Genomic DNA, 23,422 nt, shown 5'->3' with positions numbered 1-23,422 from the left:
AGACAGAAGAAAGGAGGATAAAACAGGACGTGGAGAGAGAGAGAGGGGAATCTCTCCAAATATCAGGAGGAGAGAAGCAACTGGAAGGGAAGACAGAGAGAGAGAGAGAGAGAGAGAGAGAGAGAAATGAAGAGGATGGAGGAGTTGAGAGAGAGCGCAGACACACACAGATCCCTGGTTACTTAGACTCACATGAGCGTATGGACCCGAGCCCGGCCAGACTACTACAAGACGCTGTCAAAGAATGAGTGTGTGTGAGGGGCGGAGTGTCGTTGCATGTGCGAGTGTGTGTGTGTGTGTGTGAGTGATGGGTGTCAGTCTGCACAAACCGCGGTCGGTCCTCGCAACTCAGTAGGAGGACAGAAAGTGCTGTGTTTGCGAGTCAGGGGCGTCCGTGTGTGTTACACCAGGTATGTGTGTGTGTCAGTGTGTGTGTGTGTGTGTGTGTGTGTGAATATATGAACAGGGCAGACCAGCTGTTTAAGAGGTAAACAGGGTCAGGCGCACCCAGAGGGCCGCCGCCGCTGAACCAAAAGGGAAAACATAGAGAAAGTGGGAAGACAAACTCACATGAGCGCAGAGCAGGTGCACGGCCGGACCAGGGGAGCGTGACACACACACACACACACACACACACACACACACACACGGATAGTGAGTGTTTGGGTGTGTGCCTCACTGGTAGACAAGCTTCAATCCAACCATCTCAGGTGCAGGTAGGGACAGTTTGGGACAGTGAGACAGTGACAGCACCGTAAAAAAGGAGGGAGGGAGACACACAGCAGCTGCAATGGGGCGTCACTGAGCTTCTTCAGGGGTTTCTGCTCCTTTTGATTCCCCCTTTTTACCCCGGACGCTCCCCACTTTGCTCCACTACCTCGACCCAACCCAACCCTTGGACCCTGGACTTGGAGAATCGGACGAGGGAAGGCAACGCCAAAACCCCGGTGTCCCTCTGACTAGGAAGCCCGCAGGAGGTGGGGCCAGCGCTGATTTCCTGTGTCCAGTGGATGCTTCCAAACCCCAGCCATGGGAGAATGGACCATCCTAGAGCGCCTCCTAGAGGCCGCTGTGCAGCAGCACTCTACTATGATCGGGAGGTGAGTTGTCGTCTTGCCTTGAGCCTTCTTAGCTGGTTGGGAATGGAGCTGGTGGGGGTGAAAGTTGAGTTTGAGTCCCATTGAACTGAAATGGAGACATAGGAACAGGATGTTTTTGTTCAATTCTGTCATATCTGGGTGTGTGCGTGTGTATACGTGTGTACACAAATGCATGTGCCTATGTGTGTGCATACATATTTTAAAATCCAAGGGTACCAATGCATGTATAACGTGTGCATGTGGAAAATGAATCCTCCCCTGCCTCTAGTCAGTGATTCCTGGTCCAAAGTGGCTGATGGCAGGGCGAGGGGGGCTTTAGCTTCTTTAATCCCTCTGAGTGACATGCGGATGGGAGGGGCGGGCTTAGCGGCAACAAGGAGGGACGCCATTGGCCCACACAGAAGCTAAGGATGTCCGAGGATTCAGGGCAGGAGACCTTTTGTTGACACCTCACCCTACAAGACCACATCGCTTCCAAATTGTTTTAACTCGCTTTCTCTGTTCCGAAGAAACGTAGCGCTCGCCCCTGTTCTTTCCCACACACTCTCTCTATCCTGACACTTTAAATCTCCTCCTCCCCCTCTCCTCTCTCTACCCCTGTCCCACTCTTTAATGTCAAGTTTGTTTTGGAAGCCATCACGTTCCACGAGCATGCCTTGTTTGAACTTTCCCACCATTTCTCCTCCCTCCCTTCTCTCCCGCCTTTCTCCCCCTCTGTCTTTCTCTGTCAAGTATGAAGTCATTTCATGAGGTAATAAAATACCTCCGTGCCGCCTCTGTCCCTATAGTGTAAGGTCACGGCAATCATGATTTATGCATCATTTTGTCTTGCATTTCAGTCAGAATTACTCATTCTTCTAGACTGGATGACAAATAATTAATGGGCATTTTAGGCACGGAGACCCGTCAGCTTGGTAGACAATATGAAACATGATATTACATGTGGTAAAAGAGATATTTTTGAGCTTGGGCCATGCGTGAAGCTGGAGGTTTAGCATGGGGTCACTAGAGACCATCTAAATTAGAAGTTAAACCAATCCCCCGAAGCCACTGAGTCACTCTGACTAGTGCCGCTCTTGAACGAATGAGTGAATAAATGTCAGCCAGTTTACGAGGTAAATGATGTGTGCAATTATTCTCTTTTCTTTTGGCATGGAATGACTCTTATTCTGCTGACAAACTGCCGCGTGTGAACGCTGTCATGCCGAGTTACGAAACCGAAGTGATCCCAAGCCCCGCTCCGTCTGTCGGTTGGCCGGTCACTTAGTCAGTGTTGTTGTTGTCGCTGTTGCGCTGCCTCCTTGGTGTTGTTATGAATGATTGGTCAGTGTTTGCTTTTATCCTCATTCATGACACACTGGAAGCACAGTGTCGCTCATCAGCCGGACTAGTCATACTGGCTCCGGGGTCTCCGAGACAGACACCGAGAGAAAGAGACGGTTCGTGAGAAGGAAAGGCGGAGAGGAGAGGAGAGGAGAGGAGAGGATCGGGGGGGGGGGGGGGGGGGGTGAAATCCGGAGAGGCAATCGAGGAAAAATAAAACAGAAAGAGAGAGAAAGGGGGTGGGTGCAAAAGTAGAGGGGAGAGGAGCAGGATCGACGGGATAGAGTGTGAGACGTGAGAGACGGGGAGACGACGGAGGGAGAGCGGAAAGAGCGAGAGAAAGGGAAAGGGAGCGAAAAAACAGTTATTCACAGACAAGCGAGCAGACACATGGCTTCAGTCTGCAGGGCGTTGGCGGGGAGCCAAGAGGACTGTCTCGTCACGAGATGGTGCTGCATGTCATGACCTCAGCGGGACAACCAGGACACCCGTCCGCTAAAAGCCTCAGATCATCTTCGCGCAGATTATATCCGTTGTCCAGACAGTTGAAATGTTCAGATGGCTGGAATACACGGCAGCGGCGGGCCAAAAGTTTTTCACAACATGAAAAATGCATGCAGGCTTTCCAACAGCCTTGTACAGTTTAATTTGCATTCGCTTTACTCATAACTACATGCAGGCTCCGCTGCCTAAGGCAATTCAAGCAATGCTTTAGAATTTATAATGTACATACTGTTTGAATCTCTCATGCAAAGAATAATAGGTTTTGAGATGTTTTCAAATCTCATTATCTAAAGACTGTTAGCTGTGGTGTTGTGTACATTCTCTACTTTGTGCTACTATGTTGATGCCATGAATGAGAAATGTACCTTTTTACTTGAGCTAGTAGGGATTCAGTGTCTTGGTCAAGGATACTTCAGCAGGGCGGATGCTTGCTGCCACGGTCTTTCTACCTAATGGTTAAACCACTGAATGACTTTTTGAATGCCTATACAACACTGTCACACTGGCTATTCAAAAATTTCAAAACAGATTTGCATGATTCGCCATCTGAGAGCTTTAATTATGCTCATTTCAATAACAGATTAGGAGTTCAGAATGATTTAGGGTTCACATGAGGGAGGTTCCACTGTAGTTTTTCTCATCAAAGTCACTAGATGTAACATAATATCCATAATTGATGTCACTAATGTGTCAGAGATAGTGATGGGAAGGAATTAGTAGTCCTATCATGGAGTGTGATTTGACCCAGTGTACTCTGTGTGGGGCTGTAATCTATGTATGTAATGTGTTACAAAAGTGTTGTAAAACTGCAAGTGCAACTCCCTTGGTGTTCTCTCTAAAGCCTTGTCTATCCAACATTTGTAGTTAAAATGGATTGACATATTGATTGACTGTCCAATTGACGAACTGGCTAATTGTAAGGCCGTCCTTTCCATGTTCTATGTGTTATTTTTATCATTAGATCTAAAGGGCTACATTTTTTTTTCATTCACTCACAGGACCAACTTGTCCAACAAGTGGAAATAAATAAATATGAAAATCATATCGCCATTTATCACCTAGGAATTTTGCTAGTTGGGAAGAGTACAAATTGATTGGTGGATTGATTGATAATTTCAAATGGATATACACTATAGGGAAAATTAACCACACAATCCTGGATGAATACAGAGTGTGTCCATCTCTACGACTCAGCATTCCCTGCATCTGGCTTCTCTACAGCTCAAAACCATCTAATCTGGGCCATCACCGCTGACATTAATTTTTATAAACGCAACCTGATACTCCCGCGATCCTGGAACCGATTGCACCCCCACGGTGTGATCGGAGCATCTCATTGGCTGGTGCAGGTGTGAGGAGGCGGTGGATAGGTTGTGTGGTGGGCATCCGTCCCCGAGGCGATGACAGTGTGTGTTCTCATGAGCCCGCCGTGACAACAGCCTGCGGGCCCGAGTCCATTCGTCATAGATGAGTCACACGCAAACACACATTAGTGGGAATAGAACACACGCCGATGTGTTTGGGTAAGATTGCAGCGGGCTCCAGAGATTCCCGTCTACAGCCAGGGTGTGTGTGTGTGTGCATGTACAAATATACTTAGATTGTGTGTAAAGTATGTGCTTTGGGTGGATATCTGTGTGTATGCGCTTGGATGGGCTTCGGTCTTGTCTATGTGTGTGTGTGTGTATGTCTGTTTATGCACGTGTACTCACCTGCTACCTGTGATTTATTCCTGCCATTACGGCCTGTTGGACAGGTGTAAATCGACTAACCCCCGGACCATGTGATAGACCGTGGGACCGCTCCACCTGTTGGTACACACGGCCTCGGAGGATAAACCGCCATGAAGTGCTCTCTACCTAACTACTGTCAACACATCACTCATGCTGCCTCTCCGGCTCTCCCCCTCCCATAGGCCGGAGTCCCGTTCGAGCGCTCCCATTGGTCGGAGCGGGGACTGATAAACATGCAAATGCATCCTCCCGCCGCCCCATGGTATTGATCTCCAATAATGGGATAGGAAGTGGAGCTTGATAGAAGACAGGCCACTTAATGAAACAGTCTTTAGGGCCGTCCATTTGCAATACCAATGGACTCGCGGGTCGTAGCGACTGGAATGTTAAGTGAGCGCTTAGTGCTGTAAGTGCCTCGTTGAGTTGTTTACCGATTAAAATAAACCTTGATAGTAAATTAGTCGGCCGAATGTTTATTCATGCAATGGCCTTTCTCACTTAGAGAAGCGATGCTGAGGCAGAGGAGGGCAATGTGATAACAGTTCTAATGGCATTTAATAATCAGCGTTACTGGTTCTAATGAATCTCTCTCCATCCTCTCGCCTCCTAAAATGCTACCAAGCTGCTCAGTAGAGCGGATGTGCGTTTTAATATACCGGCTTTATAGCTGTAGGTCAGCAGGCTGCCGTATGGACCAGCAGATATTTGAGGAAAGAGTGTTCGTTGTAAGAAAAACTTGCCCACACATCACAGGAGGTGATTGAAAGTGTGTGTGTGCACAGCCTCCGTACACCTCAGTCTCAACATAGGCCAGCTCAGCACGACTCCTCAGCACGGTTCCCCCCCGAGTCAAATGAGTCTTGTCACTCACGGGCCTCTACCTCATCCCTCAAGGGAAGCGGGTGTGTGTGTGTGCGTGTGTGTGTACTCCATCAGCACATCACGAGCCACACACACGCTAATAAGCATTAGTAAACAGTGTATGCATGTGACTGCCTGTGTCTGCTACAGGTACGGCCCTGTCGTCACGTGACCCCCAGATCATTATGCTTTTATTTTGCCGCTCCCCGGGGAAGCCTCACAGCCTCGCAGCCTCCGCGGTGATGGATGATTTTGTTTATGTAGTGCGAGGCTTATCTAGCCATGTGCATTCTTGACGAGGGAGGGAAGAGAAAAGGGGGAAAGCGAGAGAAAGAGAGAGAGAGGCTGCGATGTCGCCTCGGTCCCGGCAGATCCCCCTGAGATAGCTAAAGAGACTGACTTACAGAAGCGAGGCGCCCGACATCTATTCATCCCATCCCTCCCTCTAGTATCTCTCTGTTCACACCTTCCTCCATCCATATGTAATGACCCCTGGGGTGCAGCGTGGCTGTAATGTCAGCTCCTTCCTCCCTGTATAGCCATAGGACGCCTGTTATTAATATGACCTCCCATGTTCCATAGGGACAGATTACGAGCCGCTGGTGGGAGGCAGATGCATGTGATTTAAGCTATGAAACAGACTTGTAGAACAAATGTAAAGGGTCACTATTTATTATTGAAGATGCCCAAAACCAACCCCGGGCATGATTGCATTCAAGTTACTGCTCATGTCAGTGTTGATAGTGGGATTGATCAATTCTATCTGCGGTACTAGAGATGCTACATCCTGGAAATGAGCCCCATGAGCCCCAATGCAGCTGCTTATAGCCCTACATGCAAGGCTATCATTAGCCTGCTGAGAATGTAGTACTATACTACTATACTACAACCAAACCAGTCTCCATTGGGACTGGTGTAGAAGCAGCGTTGTAGTGGGGGAGAGAGATGCAACTGCGCGTAATTATGCAGTACGTGCTCTCATTTCTTACATCTCTTACATCTGTCTCCTTCCCTCTCGCCCTCCCTGCCTCAACTGCTTATTTTCCATCCCTTCATCCTTACAGTCATAGGCATATGGCAAGGTCAAGGTTTCTGCGCAGTGTTTATGAATTAATTGGATTAATCGATAAAGCTGCTATTGCGCGAAGTGTGTGTGTGCGTTAATCAAAGATTATCTTCGAGGATAAACCTCCATCATCTTTAAACTGTGTGAGTTATCCCCAGCTATGATGTCAATTTGAACGTCTAAGTCATGGTTTTCTCAATGGAAACACAAACTACACACATACACACTTGTGCGCACACACAGTGTATCATATAGATTAGAGACAGTAGTGGAAACACTGGCAGATGGATAAACATCCTCAGCAGTGATTATGAAATCTTGTGTGTGAGAGAGAGAGGGATAGAGAGATGGAAGAAAGGGCAAATCAATAGACATGAAAAATGAGAGAAAGAGAGAGAGAGAAGGGGAGAAACAGAGCAAGAATAGAGGAGGAGATGAAGAGAGAGAGAGACAGGTGAGACTGAACTAGAATACAGTAACAAGAATGGGAATACAGAAGGGGACTGGATGGATACAGATGGAGAGATTAGAGCTGGTGAAAAGGTCGGGGTTCGGACAGATTTCACCTTGCGGGGCCTCGGGGAGAAGCTTGTCTCTGGCAGGGTGACTCAGCAAGGCTTATAGGTTTACCATTAGCACCTCGCTGGAGGATGGCACTGGTCAGTGTAATGCAGCATTCATGTCATATGAGAAGAAGTTTGGAAGCATTCACGCGTTGAACTCATTGGAACGCCCATTTTTATTTATCAATTTGAAATCAAACAAAGTACAGCAGTAATTACATACTGATTTTTGTTGTCTTGGACTGCTGACACTGGTGGATTCGCTGCAGTATTGCTTGAGTTGACACACTTCTGCAATCCATGACCCCAAGTGGGAGAAATAGGAGTCCGCAAAAAAAGTCCCATTTGTAATTACCACTAGGAGTTTGACGGGAATGGGTTTTCCCAGTCTGCAGGCCGTATTTAAGGTAAATCTAATATGACATGAATGCAGTATATAGTTCAACTGGGACATTACCTCTCTTACACCAGCTACTCACACAAACACAGGGAGGCAACCCTGCAGAAAAATATCCATCTCAACAAGCCATTTTTAAAACATCAATATATCATTTTCAAATTAATTGAATTACCGTAGACATGGTTGAGAACATGGTTGATATGCTTGGTAGCCTCTGTCTCATGCCAGTGGTGTTGGTAGTGCTAGTGCTTCTCAAAATGAAGACCACATTTCCCATAAACCCTGTTGCTTCCTGAGGATGAATGGCAGCCCTCTTCTTATTTTGTGCCGTAAAGCAATGCTGCAGATTTCCCGCCAAATCTGATCTGGTTACACACAGTGTAAAATGCAATGTAGAGGCTGCCAATCTTCTCAGTGATGGTCTTGTTTATTTATGGTCATTTTACTAATGTCTCAAAATGAATTCGGTGATGATTTATTGATGTTAAAAATACTACACGTGGCACCTTTAAAGTGAGTGAAAAATTCGTATTTCCAATGCAATTTCACTTGTTTCAGGAACTTGTGTCAGAGCACTCAACTAGTATCAAGAAAAACACACTTGATTTTTTGAAGAAAATAAGATTTTAAGACTCAAATGACTGGATATTTTTGCAGTGTAGCTTCTGACCACACAACAATACTGACAAACTAGGGCAGTGTCTCCCCTATGCGTTTATGTCCATTCAAAACCAATGGAGCAAAGACTCCCTTGGCGCCATGGCACTTTTGGAAACCCCAGCCTAGATCTTTGAAAGGCGTCATGATCAACTACACGCAGACAAAGTCTTCAAAATACACAGTGAGACTGCGGTCGTATGGTAAAGAAACATCTGCATTCTCAGACCAGGAGAAATAGCACAGCTTTACATTTGTCCTGGGTCAAGGTTTATGCCATTTGCCTGGTTTAGCTGAAAAGGATTTTAGGTTTAACTGTAATGTTATGCGACTAGATGACTTGTGAATAATTACTCAGTGTGAATTGACTGTGCTGACTCCATATGTAGTGAGGTAAAAAATTAACATAACAAAATATGAGGGATAATATTAAAATTAAGAGCCAACTTTGATCTTTGTGTGCTACAAAGAGATGTCAGCTTTTGAAGTTTTCCTATTTGTATGAGCTTGTGGCTCTGTGCGTGTGTGTGTGTGTGTGTGTGTGTGTGTGTGTGTGTGTGTGTGAGAGAGAGGTGTCAGGGGGGATGCGTGTGTGTGACTATCTGTTTTTATCGCACTTGACTAACAAACATCTCCATGTCGGGATCACAAAGTTTCCATTTGTCGCTTTGTTTTGTTTGATTGATCTTAATGTTTGCCTGGTGATGTTGCGATAAAATCCCTCCGACACAGAGAATCTCTGCCTATCTCTCTCTCTCTCTCTCTCTCTCGCTCTCTTTTTCCCACTCTAACTCCCCACTCTATCTCGCTCTGCCTCATTCTTTGAAGATGAAAAGGACAGTCTGCTGCCATTGATTTACTCACAAGAGAGAGAAGCGCTTTAATCCCCAGCCGTCCTTGACTCTATCTCCACAGTTTATTGGGGTCTCTAATCAGAATCAGAATCAGAATCAGCTTTATTGGCCAAGTATGTACACATACAAGGAATTTGACTTTCAGTGTACTTACACAGAATAAATATATAGCTAAAAACAAGGACAACAAGATGAACAGATTAATGAAGGAGGTGAGAGTGTAAGAGGCAATAATAGACTCTTGAACGGCACATACATAGGCCTGTGTGAGTGTGAGTGAGTGTGTGTGTGTGTGTGTGACGGCTGTTTCCATAGGGTCTGGCAGTGTCAGCTGCGGCAGTGTGTGATTTACTCAACGTAATACAAGATGATGAGCAAGAAGACACGCCCACACACCAGTCGAACACCTTATACCTTGCCAGCACACACACACACACACACACACACACACACACACACACACTCCGCCAGGTCCAACATACTGTAAGTAGACATCTGATTCACCACCCCCTCTCACATACACACACACACACACTCAGAAGAAGCATAGTCACATAGCCAGATGGTCATCCAAACATACAAACATGTGCGTAAGCAAAGTTGCAGCGTGGTTACTAAATTTACTTATTACTCAGAGGCAGAAACGTACGCATACACACGATTTCTCACATACACACACGCACACACACACACACACACACACACACACACACATACACTGCCAAAACTGGCGTTCTCCTTGCAGCCAGATCATATGCATATGAACACCCAGATAGAGTGTGACAACGTATTCGCACCCCATCACACACACTCCACACACTACACACACACTCGTACACACACACATTCATGGATCCTCCAATTAAGCAGTGAAGTCAAGCTGCAGGGAGGGCATTTGACTGTCGGCAATATGCTACATTCACACTGCTCTCCCAGCCAATTACGGAGAAGCATGAAGAATTTGGTAGACAGTGCTGTAATGTGAAACAGGGGAAATTAGCCCTCAGAACCTGTAGAGTGACTACAGCAGGAATCATATTATTTGCTGCTATTTACTGTAGAAAGCTGCACCTCCTAACAGGCGTCCGCACCACATTATGAGACAAGGGGATTATTATGCTGCATTCATGTCATATGGGATACATGGTAGATATGAGCTTCCTACATGAAAATACTGTTCACCTCAGCTTTGGGAATTCTTCCTGAGTTCTGTAGTCCAGTGTGGGGAATGATATTCATTTCAAAGAAAGCGAGCCAAATGAACCATTTTCATCACATAAGTCATTTTATGATTACATGTCTTAAAATGTCATGGCTACTTGCTGGACTTTTCATTTGTGGTTGACGTTGTTTGGTTTGCTTTAAAACCTGAACTCAAATGCATCACTCACTAAGTGCATGTGTGTTAAGTGTGAAAAAGCTGATGAGGAGCAAGAAAAGCCTGCAGAAAACTTCAAATGAGTCCAAGTCCGTCATTTGAACTGTCAAGATGTTTGGACAGGTATTCCCATATGACATGAATGCAGCATTAAAGATAACAAAACATAGATGTTGATTGATTCTAAAACACTAACAAACTTAACAAACTTAAACATATAACCTTTGTTACCATGTCAACCCCTCTGACTGCCTTTCCACCCTGCATTAACAATGATCCTGGGTGAGAGGACAGTAATCAAGTCAGTACAAACACATTAAAGCTACATGTAAATGCACCTAAGAAGCACTGAAGATCCAATCATCCGACCCGCCTCCAGTGGACAGGGTCACATTTGTCCGCATTAACAGCAAAGTGTAAATACAATGGATCTCCAGTGCAAATAGCAACGATGTAAATGAGACACAAGGGAGACAATGCTTTCTGAGCCAGTGTGAAAATGGTTTTGAATGGTGGATGCATATTGATCTCTCTCATTGTGACATTCTCTTTTACTGTACTGACTCCCAGCCTCAGGAGAGGTTTTCATTCACAAATCTAAATTCATGAGGAGGAAGCTCCTTTTTCATTTATTTATTATTGTTTTAAAGATTATATTGGCAAACTATTATTGGCATGCAAGCATTGAGCATCACAGTATGTGATGTTTATTTTTTACGTCTTTTTAATTCATTGTCTATAGTTCTTATGTATGTCTCCACATATGTGTAATAATCCCTCTAGTCTTTTTGTGCTAATTTACACTATATAGTTACATGTTCATGGAACAAAAAAAGGAAGCAAGCAGAAGTGAAAAAACAAGCGAGACGAGGCGATTACTGTCCATTTTAAAGGTGGTAAATATCACGACAGGAGGTGACAGGCAAGAGAAATGTGATTTTAATGTGTAAACCAGAGACACATTTTAATACAAGGTGTAAATGTAATCCAGTTAAATCATATTGCGACTCAATCCGGATACATGACGCATGTTACTGTCAGGTGTAAAGGTGGAATTTCTCACTCCTACTCCCTATTACTTTCCATTGTAGACTATCTGGTGCATCAGAAATGCTATAAAACTAATGTTTAAACATAATGAGTGTGTTTGGGGTGTGTGCTGTGCAGCGGCAGTATGTGCTGTTCCCTGCACAGGCCATGTGCTCCCTGCTTGTGTGTCATGGAGGCTCCCTGCATGTGCCAGGGAGGCTGCTTTGGGCCGGGGCTTGGCACGGGAGGACCGGGGCGGGTGGGGGAGTTGGCATGGATGCGGCGGCCCTAACTCGGGATTGTCCAAAATCCACCGATTTAATCCGGATTACGCCCATCGTTTCTCCCTCTCTCTCTCTCTTTCTCTCTCTCTCTATCTATATCTGTTTCCCTCTATTGCTCTCTCTCTCCCCCCTTTCCCGCCCACGCACTTTGCGCGCTCTTCCTCTCTCCCGCTGCTCTTTCCCTCGCTCACGCCTCGCCCCTCCATCACAACCTTCCAACCTTTATTCCCAAAAACCAGCGCTCCGACTGGTTGGTCTGTTGCCATGGTGACCGCATGTCACTTTGTTTTCGTCCCCGGCGATCGATGATCAGTCTGAATGATGATTCAGAAACAGTCTAGATTTCAGACACAGGTCTATTTTTTGATATTTGAGTTCCTTTATGACTCTTTACTTGATTCCCTGATCTGTTGCTGAGGTAATTTCCATGGTTATTATCGTCATGGAGACCCTTGCCTACACTCCAGTACACCAGTGAACCAGAGCAGTTCCTTAACAAAGACAATAGGATGCACTTAATCTCTATATGGATCCATTTGTCCTTTATAACCCCTTTACTGAAAAAAAATCCTTTAATCCTTCTATAGCCATTTTTCAGACGCATGCAAAGATTATCGTTAATTTTCTCATGGGAATGCAACTTCATCCACTACTGATGTGCAGGCCTGCATAGAAATACACAGTTGGACATTTGTGTGTGTGTGTGTGTGTGTGTGTGTTTGCATGTGCATGCGTGTATGTGAGCTACTAATGTGTTAAATATGGATTATTGTCTGCTTCAGTAGGGACTGTGATCCATTCATGTCCAAGACCAGCCAGCCAGTCAACATTTACACCACCTAACTACCTTTGTGTGTGTGTGTGTGTGTGTGTGAGAGAGAGAAAGGGAGAGGGAAAGCGAGAGAGAGAGAGAGAGAGAGAGAGAGAGAGAGAGAGAGAGAGAGAGAGAGATGGATAAGTGAACAGTATTAGAATGCACTATTATTAGATTTCTATTTCAACAACTTAATGTACACACTGGGTTGTACTCACACACATAGAAAGACCACAACAAACAGAGCAGCCTAACTAACCACCTACACATGGATCTGCAGTAGAAACATACAGCGTGTCTGGGGGAAGGATGAATGGACATGTTAGTGTGTGTGTGTGCGTGTGTGTGTGTTCGCAGACGCTTGTGTGCTTGCACCTGAGAAGCAACACATGGAGATGCTTTCAATATTTTTATCCAATATCCTCTTTGAGAGGCAAATGATAAAAGTAATAATGTGCGGCCAGCCTGGCCGAGAGGTAATACTCCTGACTTCCGTTAACAAAAAATCATAAACTGTATACAAAACCATCAATGCACCACATATTATAATACAAGCCTGAGCAAACTTCATTTCACACCTGTACAGAAGCAGATAGGAAAATAATATCAAGATGCATATTCACGCCAAAGCTGCACAGACAGACATACAGTAATAATGAATGTGGCAAAACAAGTATGCTCACATGTAGTCTACATATCTAAAATCGTCTGTTCAGTTATGATTATTTGTATTTTGGGGCTTTGGCAATAATGTTCCCTCAGCCTTCCTGCCAGTAAAACACATTAAGCTGAAACTGAATTGCGCTGAACTGAACTCCACATAGAGAGAAGCCACCTGATTGCAGATCACAGGGTCTAGACGGTGGTAAAACCATTATTACTGGTTGGTATGATACAAATTCATCTTCTCCTGAGAGGACGAAGCAAACACCCAGCAATGTCAGACACAATCGGCTTTGTGACGCCCTGCAACAGCTGGAAGAGTGTGTGTGTGTGTGTGTGTGTCTGATTAAATGTGTTTGTGCACATGTGCGTGCAGAGGTGTCCTTATTCTGTGTAAGCCGAGAGTTTACTCCGCTCCTGTGTACACTCTATGTGGTTTTTTTTTTATATTTGTCTTAGCATTTGAGTGTGATGGTGTGTGTGTGTGTGTGTGTGTATGTATGTGTGTATGCGTGGGCAGGAGGAGGTGGGGGGTTATGCAGGATAAAGGTCTGTCAGCAGGGGAGAGTGCTGCCCCCACACTCCTTCTGTCACTGGCCCTCAGCACCGGAACACCCCTTCTGCGTGTGTGTGTGTGTGTGTGTGTGTGTGTGTGTGTGAGGGCTCCTGTCCGAGGATGGCTACGGCTTGATGCCAGGTGACCTGCCATGAACCATGCTCTATTGATAAACCTTGGCAAATGAACAGAGAGAGAGAGAGAGAGAGAGAGAGAGAGAGAGAGAGAGAGAGAGAGAGAGAGAGAGAGAGAATATGACAACTGTCCGTTCATGTTTGATGTGATTTGATTAGATTTGTCAGAGCTGCTGGTATGTTGTTTTTGGATTACCGACTGGCACCCTGAAGACAGAGAAGAGAGATGGAAAGTCAAAGAGAAACTGAGGAAGAGATGGATGGAGAGAGGAAGGATTTCCCTACACACAGTTAACACTGGTGGCAAAACATTACTCACTACTAGATGTACAGTATATGAAGATATGTACAGTGTATATATGGCGTTTGAGGGACGTTTATGCTATTTGAGGGACCCAAGGCATGCATACATTTTTAGCATGGGTGGTCCCAGTAGGAATTGACCCCTGACCCTGAGAGTGTTAGTGTCATACTCACCTCACTGAGCCACAAAAGTACAGGGCCAATGTTTATGATGAGTCCTGATATGAAAGTATAAAAAATAAAATAACAGCCATTAGGAAACCATCCAAGGCACTGACAACAATGCTGTGTGTACGGTTACTCGCGTCCTATAAACAACGAATGGAGGCAAACTGTTCACAGCGTGTGCATGACAGACACACACACCTGGGTCTGTGGAAATAAAGGAGTGAGGAAATGCAAGACGGCAGGCTGCGAGGTCGAGAAAGGTGAACGTGTTGTGGAGGGAGAGCCGCGAGGGAACAGGCATTGATGGAGGCTAAAGGTGAAGCTCTAATAAAGGATTAGCAGGTCAGCCATAGCACCGGGCTTGTTTACGTCGCTGGACAGAGCGGCTGACAGACTCCTCAGCCTGCAGAGGCACAGCACAGAGCTTCTGTATACATTTAACATTGAGGATTTCATACTTTTGACCAAAACTAGAGGCTGAGTTCGCTGTTCTTTTGTCTTAAAGGTGATGCTTGGGCCCATATTTGCTTATTTTCTTGGCGCCTTATATTACATACAGTATTATTTGGTTTGCCTCACATAGCTTATCCTTTAAGGAACTCGCTCTAGCTTTTGTAGTAAAGTAGCATCAAGCTCTATCAAGCCACGCTCTAACTGGTGCTACAAATCTGCTCCGCTCCTTAGCACAAACAAGCTGTTCTTTAGTTGCTCGCAGACTTTGCATCTTGTCGGCACACTTCTCTCTCTCTCTCCCTCTTCGTTTTCTGCCCCTCGCCTGTTGCCGTGGTAACTAGCAGAGGGAAGTTGAGTGGAGGGGAGATTGAAGGGAAAGAGGGAGGAGAGGCGAGAGGAAACGAGGAGAGGAGGAGAGCAAAGCAAAGGGGGGTTGCATCAGGTTTCTGGGTAAAGGAACCAAGGCTGCGCTTCCTCCCTTCCTTCCTCCCTCCCTCCTTCCTCTTCGTTTTATCTCCACCGCCACATCTTACGATCTCTCCAAATCCTCGCTCCTTATCGATCCCCGTCCAATTATTTCCCATTCTTTGCCTCCTCTTCCTCATTTTCTTGCTTCGTGCCTGCCTTCTCCTGGTTTAATTTCTTCTTCTATTGTCTCCTTCATCCCCAGTCCCTTAATGTTCATGTTTTCTATCCCGTCTCCACCTCTTCCCTTGTCTCTCTCCCTCTATCCACATCTCCATCTAGCATAACTGCTGGTATCTACCTTTTGTTTCACACTGTAATCCAAAGTGCTTTACAACACCACAAGTGCATACATTTTTCATATGCTTGGCCTCAGCGGGAAATGAAGTCACGACCCTGGCATTGTCAGTGCCATCCTCTACCCATTGAGCTACACATTACCTCTTTCTCTCCTCTACTATCCTCCTTTTTCATTCAGCTCATGCTCTCCCATGGCCACACAAACAGCATTCAAGCCTTTATTAAAGAGATTGACAGTAAACATAAAGGGGGGGGTCTTCAATAATATTAAGGGAGCTGCACTGTGAGTGGCATTTCAATCTCTCTGCGAGTTAAATAATACAGTGTGTATGTGTGTGCATGTGCATGTGTGTATGTGTATGTGCGTGTACGTCCATGTACAGTATGTGGATGCATATGGATGGGGACAGATGGAGCTGGATTCCTCCTGTCAGCCAGAATCCATCATTGTTTTTTCCCCGTTACCGCGCACGTTTAATTGTTGATACACTGCAGATGCCTAATAGGAGCTTTTGAAACGACAAACGCCCCCTTAGCGCCAGATATCAATCGTTGGATAATGAGGAAGAGAAAGAGAGAAAGACAGAGGGTCGGGGACAGACAATGCTGGGAGAGAAGAGGCGTTTTTTGCGTCGGGTGGGCATAATGTTTTTACATAATCACCGCGGCGTGTGCGACAACACAGGCGGCATATTAGTCCAAGGGAACAACAAATAATGTCTGCTGGGAACAGAGGGTCGGTGGGAGTGTGTGTGTATATGTGTGTGTGTGTGTGTGTGTGTGTGTGTGTAGCAGTTTGTGTGTATTGAGATGTGTGCTAATAGGTCTGGCGTGTGCCTGTCTGAAGAATGCATATCCAAATGTAATGTACATGGGAACGCACAACTTGGTGAATGCATATAGTGAAGGAGAGAGAAAGAGAGAGAGAGAAAGAGAGAGAGAGAGAGAGAGAGAGAGAGTGCGTTATTGTGGAACGATGTCCTCTATTTTAGTCTAAAATCACCAAGGCGATATAAACTCCTCTTCTGCCTGTCCTCAGAGCCGCAGTGGGAAGGGAGGCTCTTCACAGAAAACTAAAGACACAGCCTGTATGAGGAGATTATTCTTACAGAGAGAGAGGTGAGGGGGTCACGGAGAGAGGCGGCCCGAGCACGAGCGCTGGGAATAGAAAAAAAGAAAGAAAGAAGGAAGAGAGACAGAGAGAGAGAGAGATGAGCTAGAGAAGAGAGAAGAAGCAGGTGGGGGTTGCTGTGTGGGCTATGATAATCTAAAGCTATTCGATGGCATTAACAAAAAAAAAAAAAAAAAAAACCTAATACAAGAATCCTCCCTTGGCCCAGCCACAGATTACAGCAGTGGGTTTGCGTGCGGAAGCCATTATATAATTCATTCTCTATGATGAGATTTCCCTCCATTGCTGGTTTTCCTTACTACCCCCCTCCATCTCTCTCTCTCTCTCTCTCTGTCCCAACGTTGGCAGGTTTCTCTTTTAATTTAAGGAGAAGCTGTCCGAGCAGCACTGGGTTTTTTGGTGACTTTATAATCTTTTTATCCCTGTCTGGAACTAATTCATCTTAACCAGTAATTTGATGTCTTCCTTCAGTACCTAATCAGTTTTAAACAGCCTGACTGCATGTTTCGATTTTTGCTGCATGGATGTGTGTGCATATATGTGTGTATCTTTATCTATCAGTATGTGTGTGTGTTTATGTGCACATTTAGCGCGATGCTCCCTCACTCGGGTATTGTGAATTCTCTGCTCTCTAAGCTCCTTAATGGAGTCACTACAAGGGCAAAAGCATTTCCAGTTTTTTCATTTGTTTTTCCCCCTCCATCCCTCCCCCTCCACATGCCAGCTGATCACAGGTGGGCGGATCGGCAATAAGTCCTTTATTTTTCATTTTGGAGGTCGTCATCGGCGACCCGCCGTTTTGATGAGAGGTACATGCGAAGCGCTCGGCGTCGGACTGTGGAAGGGATTAACTCTGCCCTTCGACTCCACATCTGCACCATACAAGACTGGCAGGGCCGCTGTGCGATTGGTAGATTACCCTTCACACGGCCAAATGCCATCTAATGATTATTTGGCAATAGCGAAGGTGCAGTGGTGCGGGCCTCCCTCTGGATCCACCTTCCGGTCACAGCCATGCCCAGATATGTGTTTGACAGAGTTTAACAACTGGAATCACTGTTCAATTCAGTGTTGCTGTGAAATCTCTGTTGGTTTAGTGTAGATAATATTGAGGACCACCTTGTCTTTCCCTACCGTAGACGGACCTGAGGTGAATCCAGGCGAAAGCTGCTATTTCTTGTTGATTGCACCTTTTAAATCCACTCTTATCCTGAGAGACAGATGTAGGTGAAGAGGAGAAGGCTGGTTAAGAAAGGATTTTTAACTTGCCCTCAACCTGCCACGTCTACTTCTACTTCAGTTAATGCTTCCTTACATTTCCCAGAATGACCCCTTACTCAAAAAGCAACCTGTCTCGTGGCTGCATTGCATTCTGGTCTATTGAGGCTAATGTCAGTGGAGAAATTGGTCTCTCTGCCTCTTCTACGGTGGATTTCTCCCTGTATGATTGTTGAATGTTGGTGCAAAATGTTCTGTTGTTGTGGTGTTGTTTTCGATCGCTGAAAAAGTTCCTGCTATTAAACTCCATTATATATTATATATATTGTCTAATATCATCTACGTTTGGCCAGTTATCTGCGGGAATAAGAAAAATACACCACCAAACAACAAAATGGACCCAAAATGAACAGCTGTGTTGATTTTCTCTTTAATCCTTCAGACAACTGTGATGGGAGTAATGTGTGTGTGTGTGTGTGTGTGTGTGTGTGTGTGTGTGTGTATATTCTGTATATGTGTGTGCATATGTGTGTGTTCTCAGGGTTCAGTGATCAATCTATCTTGAAGTGCTGGTTGGCAATGTTGCCAGCAACTGCATCCAACTGCTTGTTGTGATGCTTTGGTTCCTTAAATTAAAACCCACTATATTATGCACATTGACTTTGTCCCAGGAATGAATTGCTCTCCCTGTGGCAGGCTATATTGCCCATCAACACTGCTTCAAAAACATTTGTATGTCACCATCTATTGATTTGTATATGCGCGCAAAGCCCATAAATCCATGATAAAAATCTGTGATAAATGAATAGACGTCAAGTTTCGATGTGTTACTGTAATGGCTTCTACTATATGTCCTCAATGAGATAATTATGGTGATTTATCATACCATTATTTACGGGATCATCATTAGTGAGAGTTGATCTTATGTGGGAATCGGTTTGAACTCTCTGATCTCTGTGGGCTTGAACACAAAGAACTACGAGGCAGTTTTATATATGCCTCTCTGCAGTCTGCAGCCTTGCTCCAGACTTTAGTTTAGCCATAGATTACATTGTGAGACAGCCAACAGACACACACACTCTGACAAAAACTAAAAAGCCTGCTATCTAAAGTGCTTGCTTGGTCGCAGGTCTGAAAAATAAATGAGGGATGAATAGAGTGAGGAAAGAACAAAGAGAAGGGGAGTGTGCGAAGACAAATGTCTGCAAGCAGGGAAAGCAGAAGAGAATATGTAGAGTGGAAGAATGGAAACCTGTAGTTCATCTACTGAATGTGTATAACACCATGTGAACACACACACACATACACAAGCACTGTAGGTGTTCTCATATGCTAAGTCAGCACATCTAAGCGTAAACACACACGCATGCGCACACGCACACACGCACACACACACACACATGCTCACAAACACAGAGAATTGCCTCACCTCACTACAGCCACAATAATCTCTCTTCCCTACCTCCATGTCACACACACAGAAATAGCATCTAATCTGCAAACAAGGTACACCTCAATCTCATCTGTTGCTAGGGCCAGAGAGAGAGGGAGAGAGAGAGAAAGAGAGAGAGAGAGAGAGAGCACATGTAGCATGTATATGTAGTGTATTAGAAAGTGAACTGAGAGAACACTTTATTACTCTGTGTGTATGATTGTGTGTGTGCGTGTGTGTGTGTGTGTGTGTATATTTGGGTATATATGAGTTAAAAAATTAATCAGAGCCCCAACCTCAACTGTCACCATGTTACCGTGCTAACTGAGCCTAATGATGCAGAAGACGCTAAAATTAGACCAGGTGATGTGTCATCCCACCTCTTTACACCTATAAACACCCTCCTCTCAAACACACACACACACACACACACACACACACACACACACACACGCTCCGTCTTGAATCACACACACAGCACCCTCCAGATAAGTGGCTGTGTGTTATGAGGTATGACGACAGAGGCTCCACTCATAACCGCTCCTCTTCTGGAGTGTTTACCGGGGCTGATATATGAGATTCGCCGCACTCTTCTTCTCTGGTCCTTATCAAGTGTAGCAGTGTCATAACCGTGACATAAAGTCCCTCACCAGTCATCATTAGTATATGTCTTTCTTTCTTTTTTTCTTTATCTCTCTGGCTCTGCAATTTATCTTACTTCTCTTCCTGATTAAGCTGTTAAAAGTCATTTCCCAAGCTCCCTGCTGCGATTTCAATTTTAGATCTTTCCTCTCAACCTCAATTCTGTCTTCTGTTCTGTTGGTTCTCCTGCATTTCTTCCCCATTTATCTTGCGCCTTTATGCACAGTTTGAAACCAAGTGGTAATGTAACAATCCAGTTTACTTCGTCATTACTCTTACTTACAGTTAATCTCATCTATACGGTCTCTGCAAATGCCCTTTCTCAAATTTTTTCCAAAATCAAACGTCGGATATTTGAAAGATTTGACACATTCTCTAAAAAAAGTGATTGTTGGAAGGAAGGAATAAGTTTTGCTATGGAATATTTTTATGTTATTTGCTCTCTTTAGGTGTTTGCTTTCAAAGTTAATGGTTTTTTGCAGTCTTGAAATTGGTGAAACATTGTGTATTGAGCATCAGGTAATTTTATGCTTTCCAAAATTGATCATACAGACTTCTAGGTTGAAAATCTTCATGCTTTTTAACATTCATCCACCCTTTACTGCCTCTTGTATTTTGTCTTATTGTTCTTTCCTTTGTCTGCTTCCTCACACTGTTCCCTCTCAGTCAGCACATCTTTAGGACCTATGGGGAGGATATCTCAGGACATCTCATCCTTCTTAATGTATCACTCTATCTCTCTGACACTCTATTAACCCGTTTGTCTCTCTCTCCCTTAGGATCCTGCTGACAGTAGTGGTGATCTTCCGCATCTTGATCGTTGCCATCGTCGGCGAGACCGTGTACGAGGACGAGCAGGCCATGTTCATCTGCAACACCCTGCAGCCCGGCTGCAACCAGGCCTGCTACGACAAGGCCTTCCCCATCTCCCACATCCGCTACTGGGTCTTCCAGATCATACTGGTGTGCACGCCCAGCCTCTGCTTCATCACCTACTCCGTCCACCAGTCGGCCAAGCAGAGGGACCGCCGCTACTCCTTTCTCTATCCCATTCTGGAGAGGGACTACGGGGGAAGGGACGGGGCGCGAAAGCTCCGCAACATCAACGGGATCCTGGTCCAGCACGGCGGCGACGGCGGAGGCGGGAAGGAGGAGCCCGACTGCCTGGAGGTGAAGGAGATCCCGAACGCGCCTAGGGGGCTCACCCATGGGAAGAGCTCCAAGGTGCGCCGGCAAGAGGGGATCTCGCGCTTCTACATCATCCAGGTGGTGTTCCGGAACGCGCTGGAGATCGGCTTCCTGGCGGGCCAGTACTTCCTCTACGGCTTCAGCGTGCCCGGGATCTTCGAGTGCGACCGCTACCCGTGTCTGAAGGAGGTGGAGTGCTACGTGTCCCGGCCCACGGAAAAGACCGTGTTCCTGGTGTTCATGTTCGCCGTGAGCGGCATCTGCGTGGTGCTCAACCTGGCGGAGCTCAACCACCTGGGCTGGCGGAAGATCAAGGCGGCCATCCGGGGCGTGCAGGCGCGCAGGAAGTCCATCTGCGAGATCAGGAAGAAGGACATGGCGCATCTGTCGCAGCCGCCCAACCTGGGACGCACGCAGTCCAGCGAGTCAGCCTACGTCTGAGGAGGAGGAGAAGGAGCCGCGCGGGGGTCGAGTAGGAGTGGAGTGAATGTGCGAAGGAGAGAGAGAGAGTGAATTTATTCTGATTTTTATTTAACGAAGAAGGCATTGAGGTCCAGCTAAAGGACCTCTGCTCTGTGGTGATGGAATGAAACGGAATGTAAAAAAAGGACCAAACCTCCAGGTCTTCGATTATGAGAACGATGAAGAAGAAAAACAGGGAAGATCGCAGAGGATGAAGAAGAAGTTCTGCGAATGGACAAAACATGACTTGATCATGACATTTTAGAGACGAGGAGGAAGCAAAGAAGACACGGAATATTTTATACATTTCTCTTTTTTTTAAACTAAACCTCTCCTGTTCGTCTCATTTCTTTTAATGGGAGGAATATAGCCTCAAAGGGCTGGATGTGAGAGCGAAGGCCTGGCGATGAGCAGAAGAGGTGAAGGGAGGGGAGAACAGATGAGAGGCTGTTTTCTGTTCATTGAGGGTTGTGAGGACATCGGGCGATGATGTTGACGTATCCCATGGTGCTTTTCTTCTGGACTGTGTCAGCCCCAGCGAAAGAGGGAGGACAGGAAAGACGGCGGGACAGGGGAGACGAGCGGGGGACATCAATAAAAGAGCAACGGAAGAGCTGTCAAAACCACGGCGGACTCTAGAGAAAGGAGAGAGAGAGAGAGAGAGAGAGAGAGTAGGAGGGAGATCTTCGTGCTCCAAGAAAACATCTGAGGAAAGGAGAGGGGGAGGTGTTGTTGAAGAAAGAGAGAGAGAAGAGAGACAAGAGAGGGAACGGTATTCCTCTTTCGCTTCCTCTATCCGAGGTAGGCCGAAGCCAAGAGGGAGCTGCCTCTGATCAGTGTCAGGCCGGCCCCGCTGGAACGCCGTCGCGGGGCCAAAAACCGAGAGAAAGAGAGTGACGATGTTTATGTTTTGTCTCTTGGCAAAAGATTATCGGAACGCAAACACGAGGAGTACCATAAACACTTTCCTCTCCTCTCTCGCTGTCGTCTCGCTCTCTCTCTCTGCTCGGCGGCAGGCAGCTATGTAGACCGCGGGGGTTGCGGGTGACAGTAATGACCCTCGCCGCTCTCCCGCCGTGTAAACTTGAGAGAGGAACCGACAAACAGGACAAACGTCAGCAGCCTCTCCCCCGAAGCACAGACCGGTCTCGCTCCCTCCGCCCAGGCATTCCAACATGTTGAGAGACCCGAAGGAGAGAGAGAGAGAGAGAGAGAAGAAGAAGAGAGAGAGGAAAAGATCACTTTATGACCACTTTAAACAACTTTTATAAACTTATATCGCCGTGAGTTATGATTTTTTTTTTTTTTTTTTTTTGAGAAAGAGATGGTGCCATCCTTGGGATATTTAATTATTGTTTGAAAAGTTACATAGAGTATATCATATTATTTAACCATTTAGGATATATCCAAATAGATTTATTTATCTTTGCGGGACGGGGGGGAGGGGGGGGAGGGGGGTTGGTTGGGGAATCATGTTGCTGTTTTTTCAAATGTATAAACTGTCTGTCTTTTTTTTGCTGTTTTTGTTTATTTCAAAGCATTTCTCACTGATGGAACTGAATGACATGTACGGGGGCGGGGGAGGGACAAAGTTCGCTGAACACGCCGAGGTTGTGCAACTGATTTCGGAAAACTTCGTTCTCTTCCCGAGACGTAGGAAACCAGTCTCCAGTAATTGTTGAAAGTGCAACAAAATGCAGCTGTTACACCGCCAACATCAACACATGAAGTGTTTTCGAG

The 23,422-nt window shown here is 45.7% G+C and overlaps 1 protein-coding gene across 1 annotated transcript; it reads left to right on the top strand.

The window, feature by feature from the left end:
* Positions 1 to 1,029: 1,029 nt before the first annotated feature.
* On the top strand, positions 1,030 to 21,661 carry gjd1b (gap junction protein delta 1b). Its single transcript, XM_071897313.1, has 2 exons — positions 1,030 to 1,100; positions 20,812 to 21,661. Exons 1-2 carry the CDS (start codon positions 1,030 to 1,032, stop codon positions 21,659 to 21,661), a joined length of 921 nt encoding a protein of 306 aa, XP_071753414.1.
* The last annotated feature ends 1,761 nt before the right edge of the window (positions 21,662 to 23,422 follow it).

This window comes from Centroberyx gerrardi, chromosome 6 (assembly GCF_048128805.1).
Source record: "Centroberyx gerrardi isolate f3 chromosome 6, fCenGer3.hap1.cur.20231027, whole genome shotgun sequence".
Taxonomy (NCBI): domain Eukaryota; kingdom Metazoa; phylum Chordata; class Actinopteri; order Beryciformes; family Berycidae; genus Centroberyx; species Centroberyx gerrardi.
The sequence above is the reverse complement of the archived record's forward strand: the minus strand, read 5'-3'. Positions and strand labels throughout refer to the sequence as shown.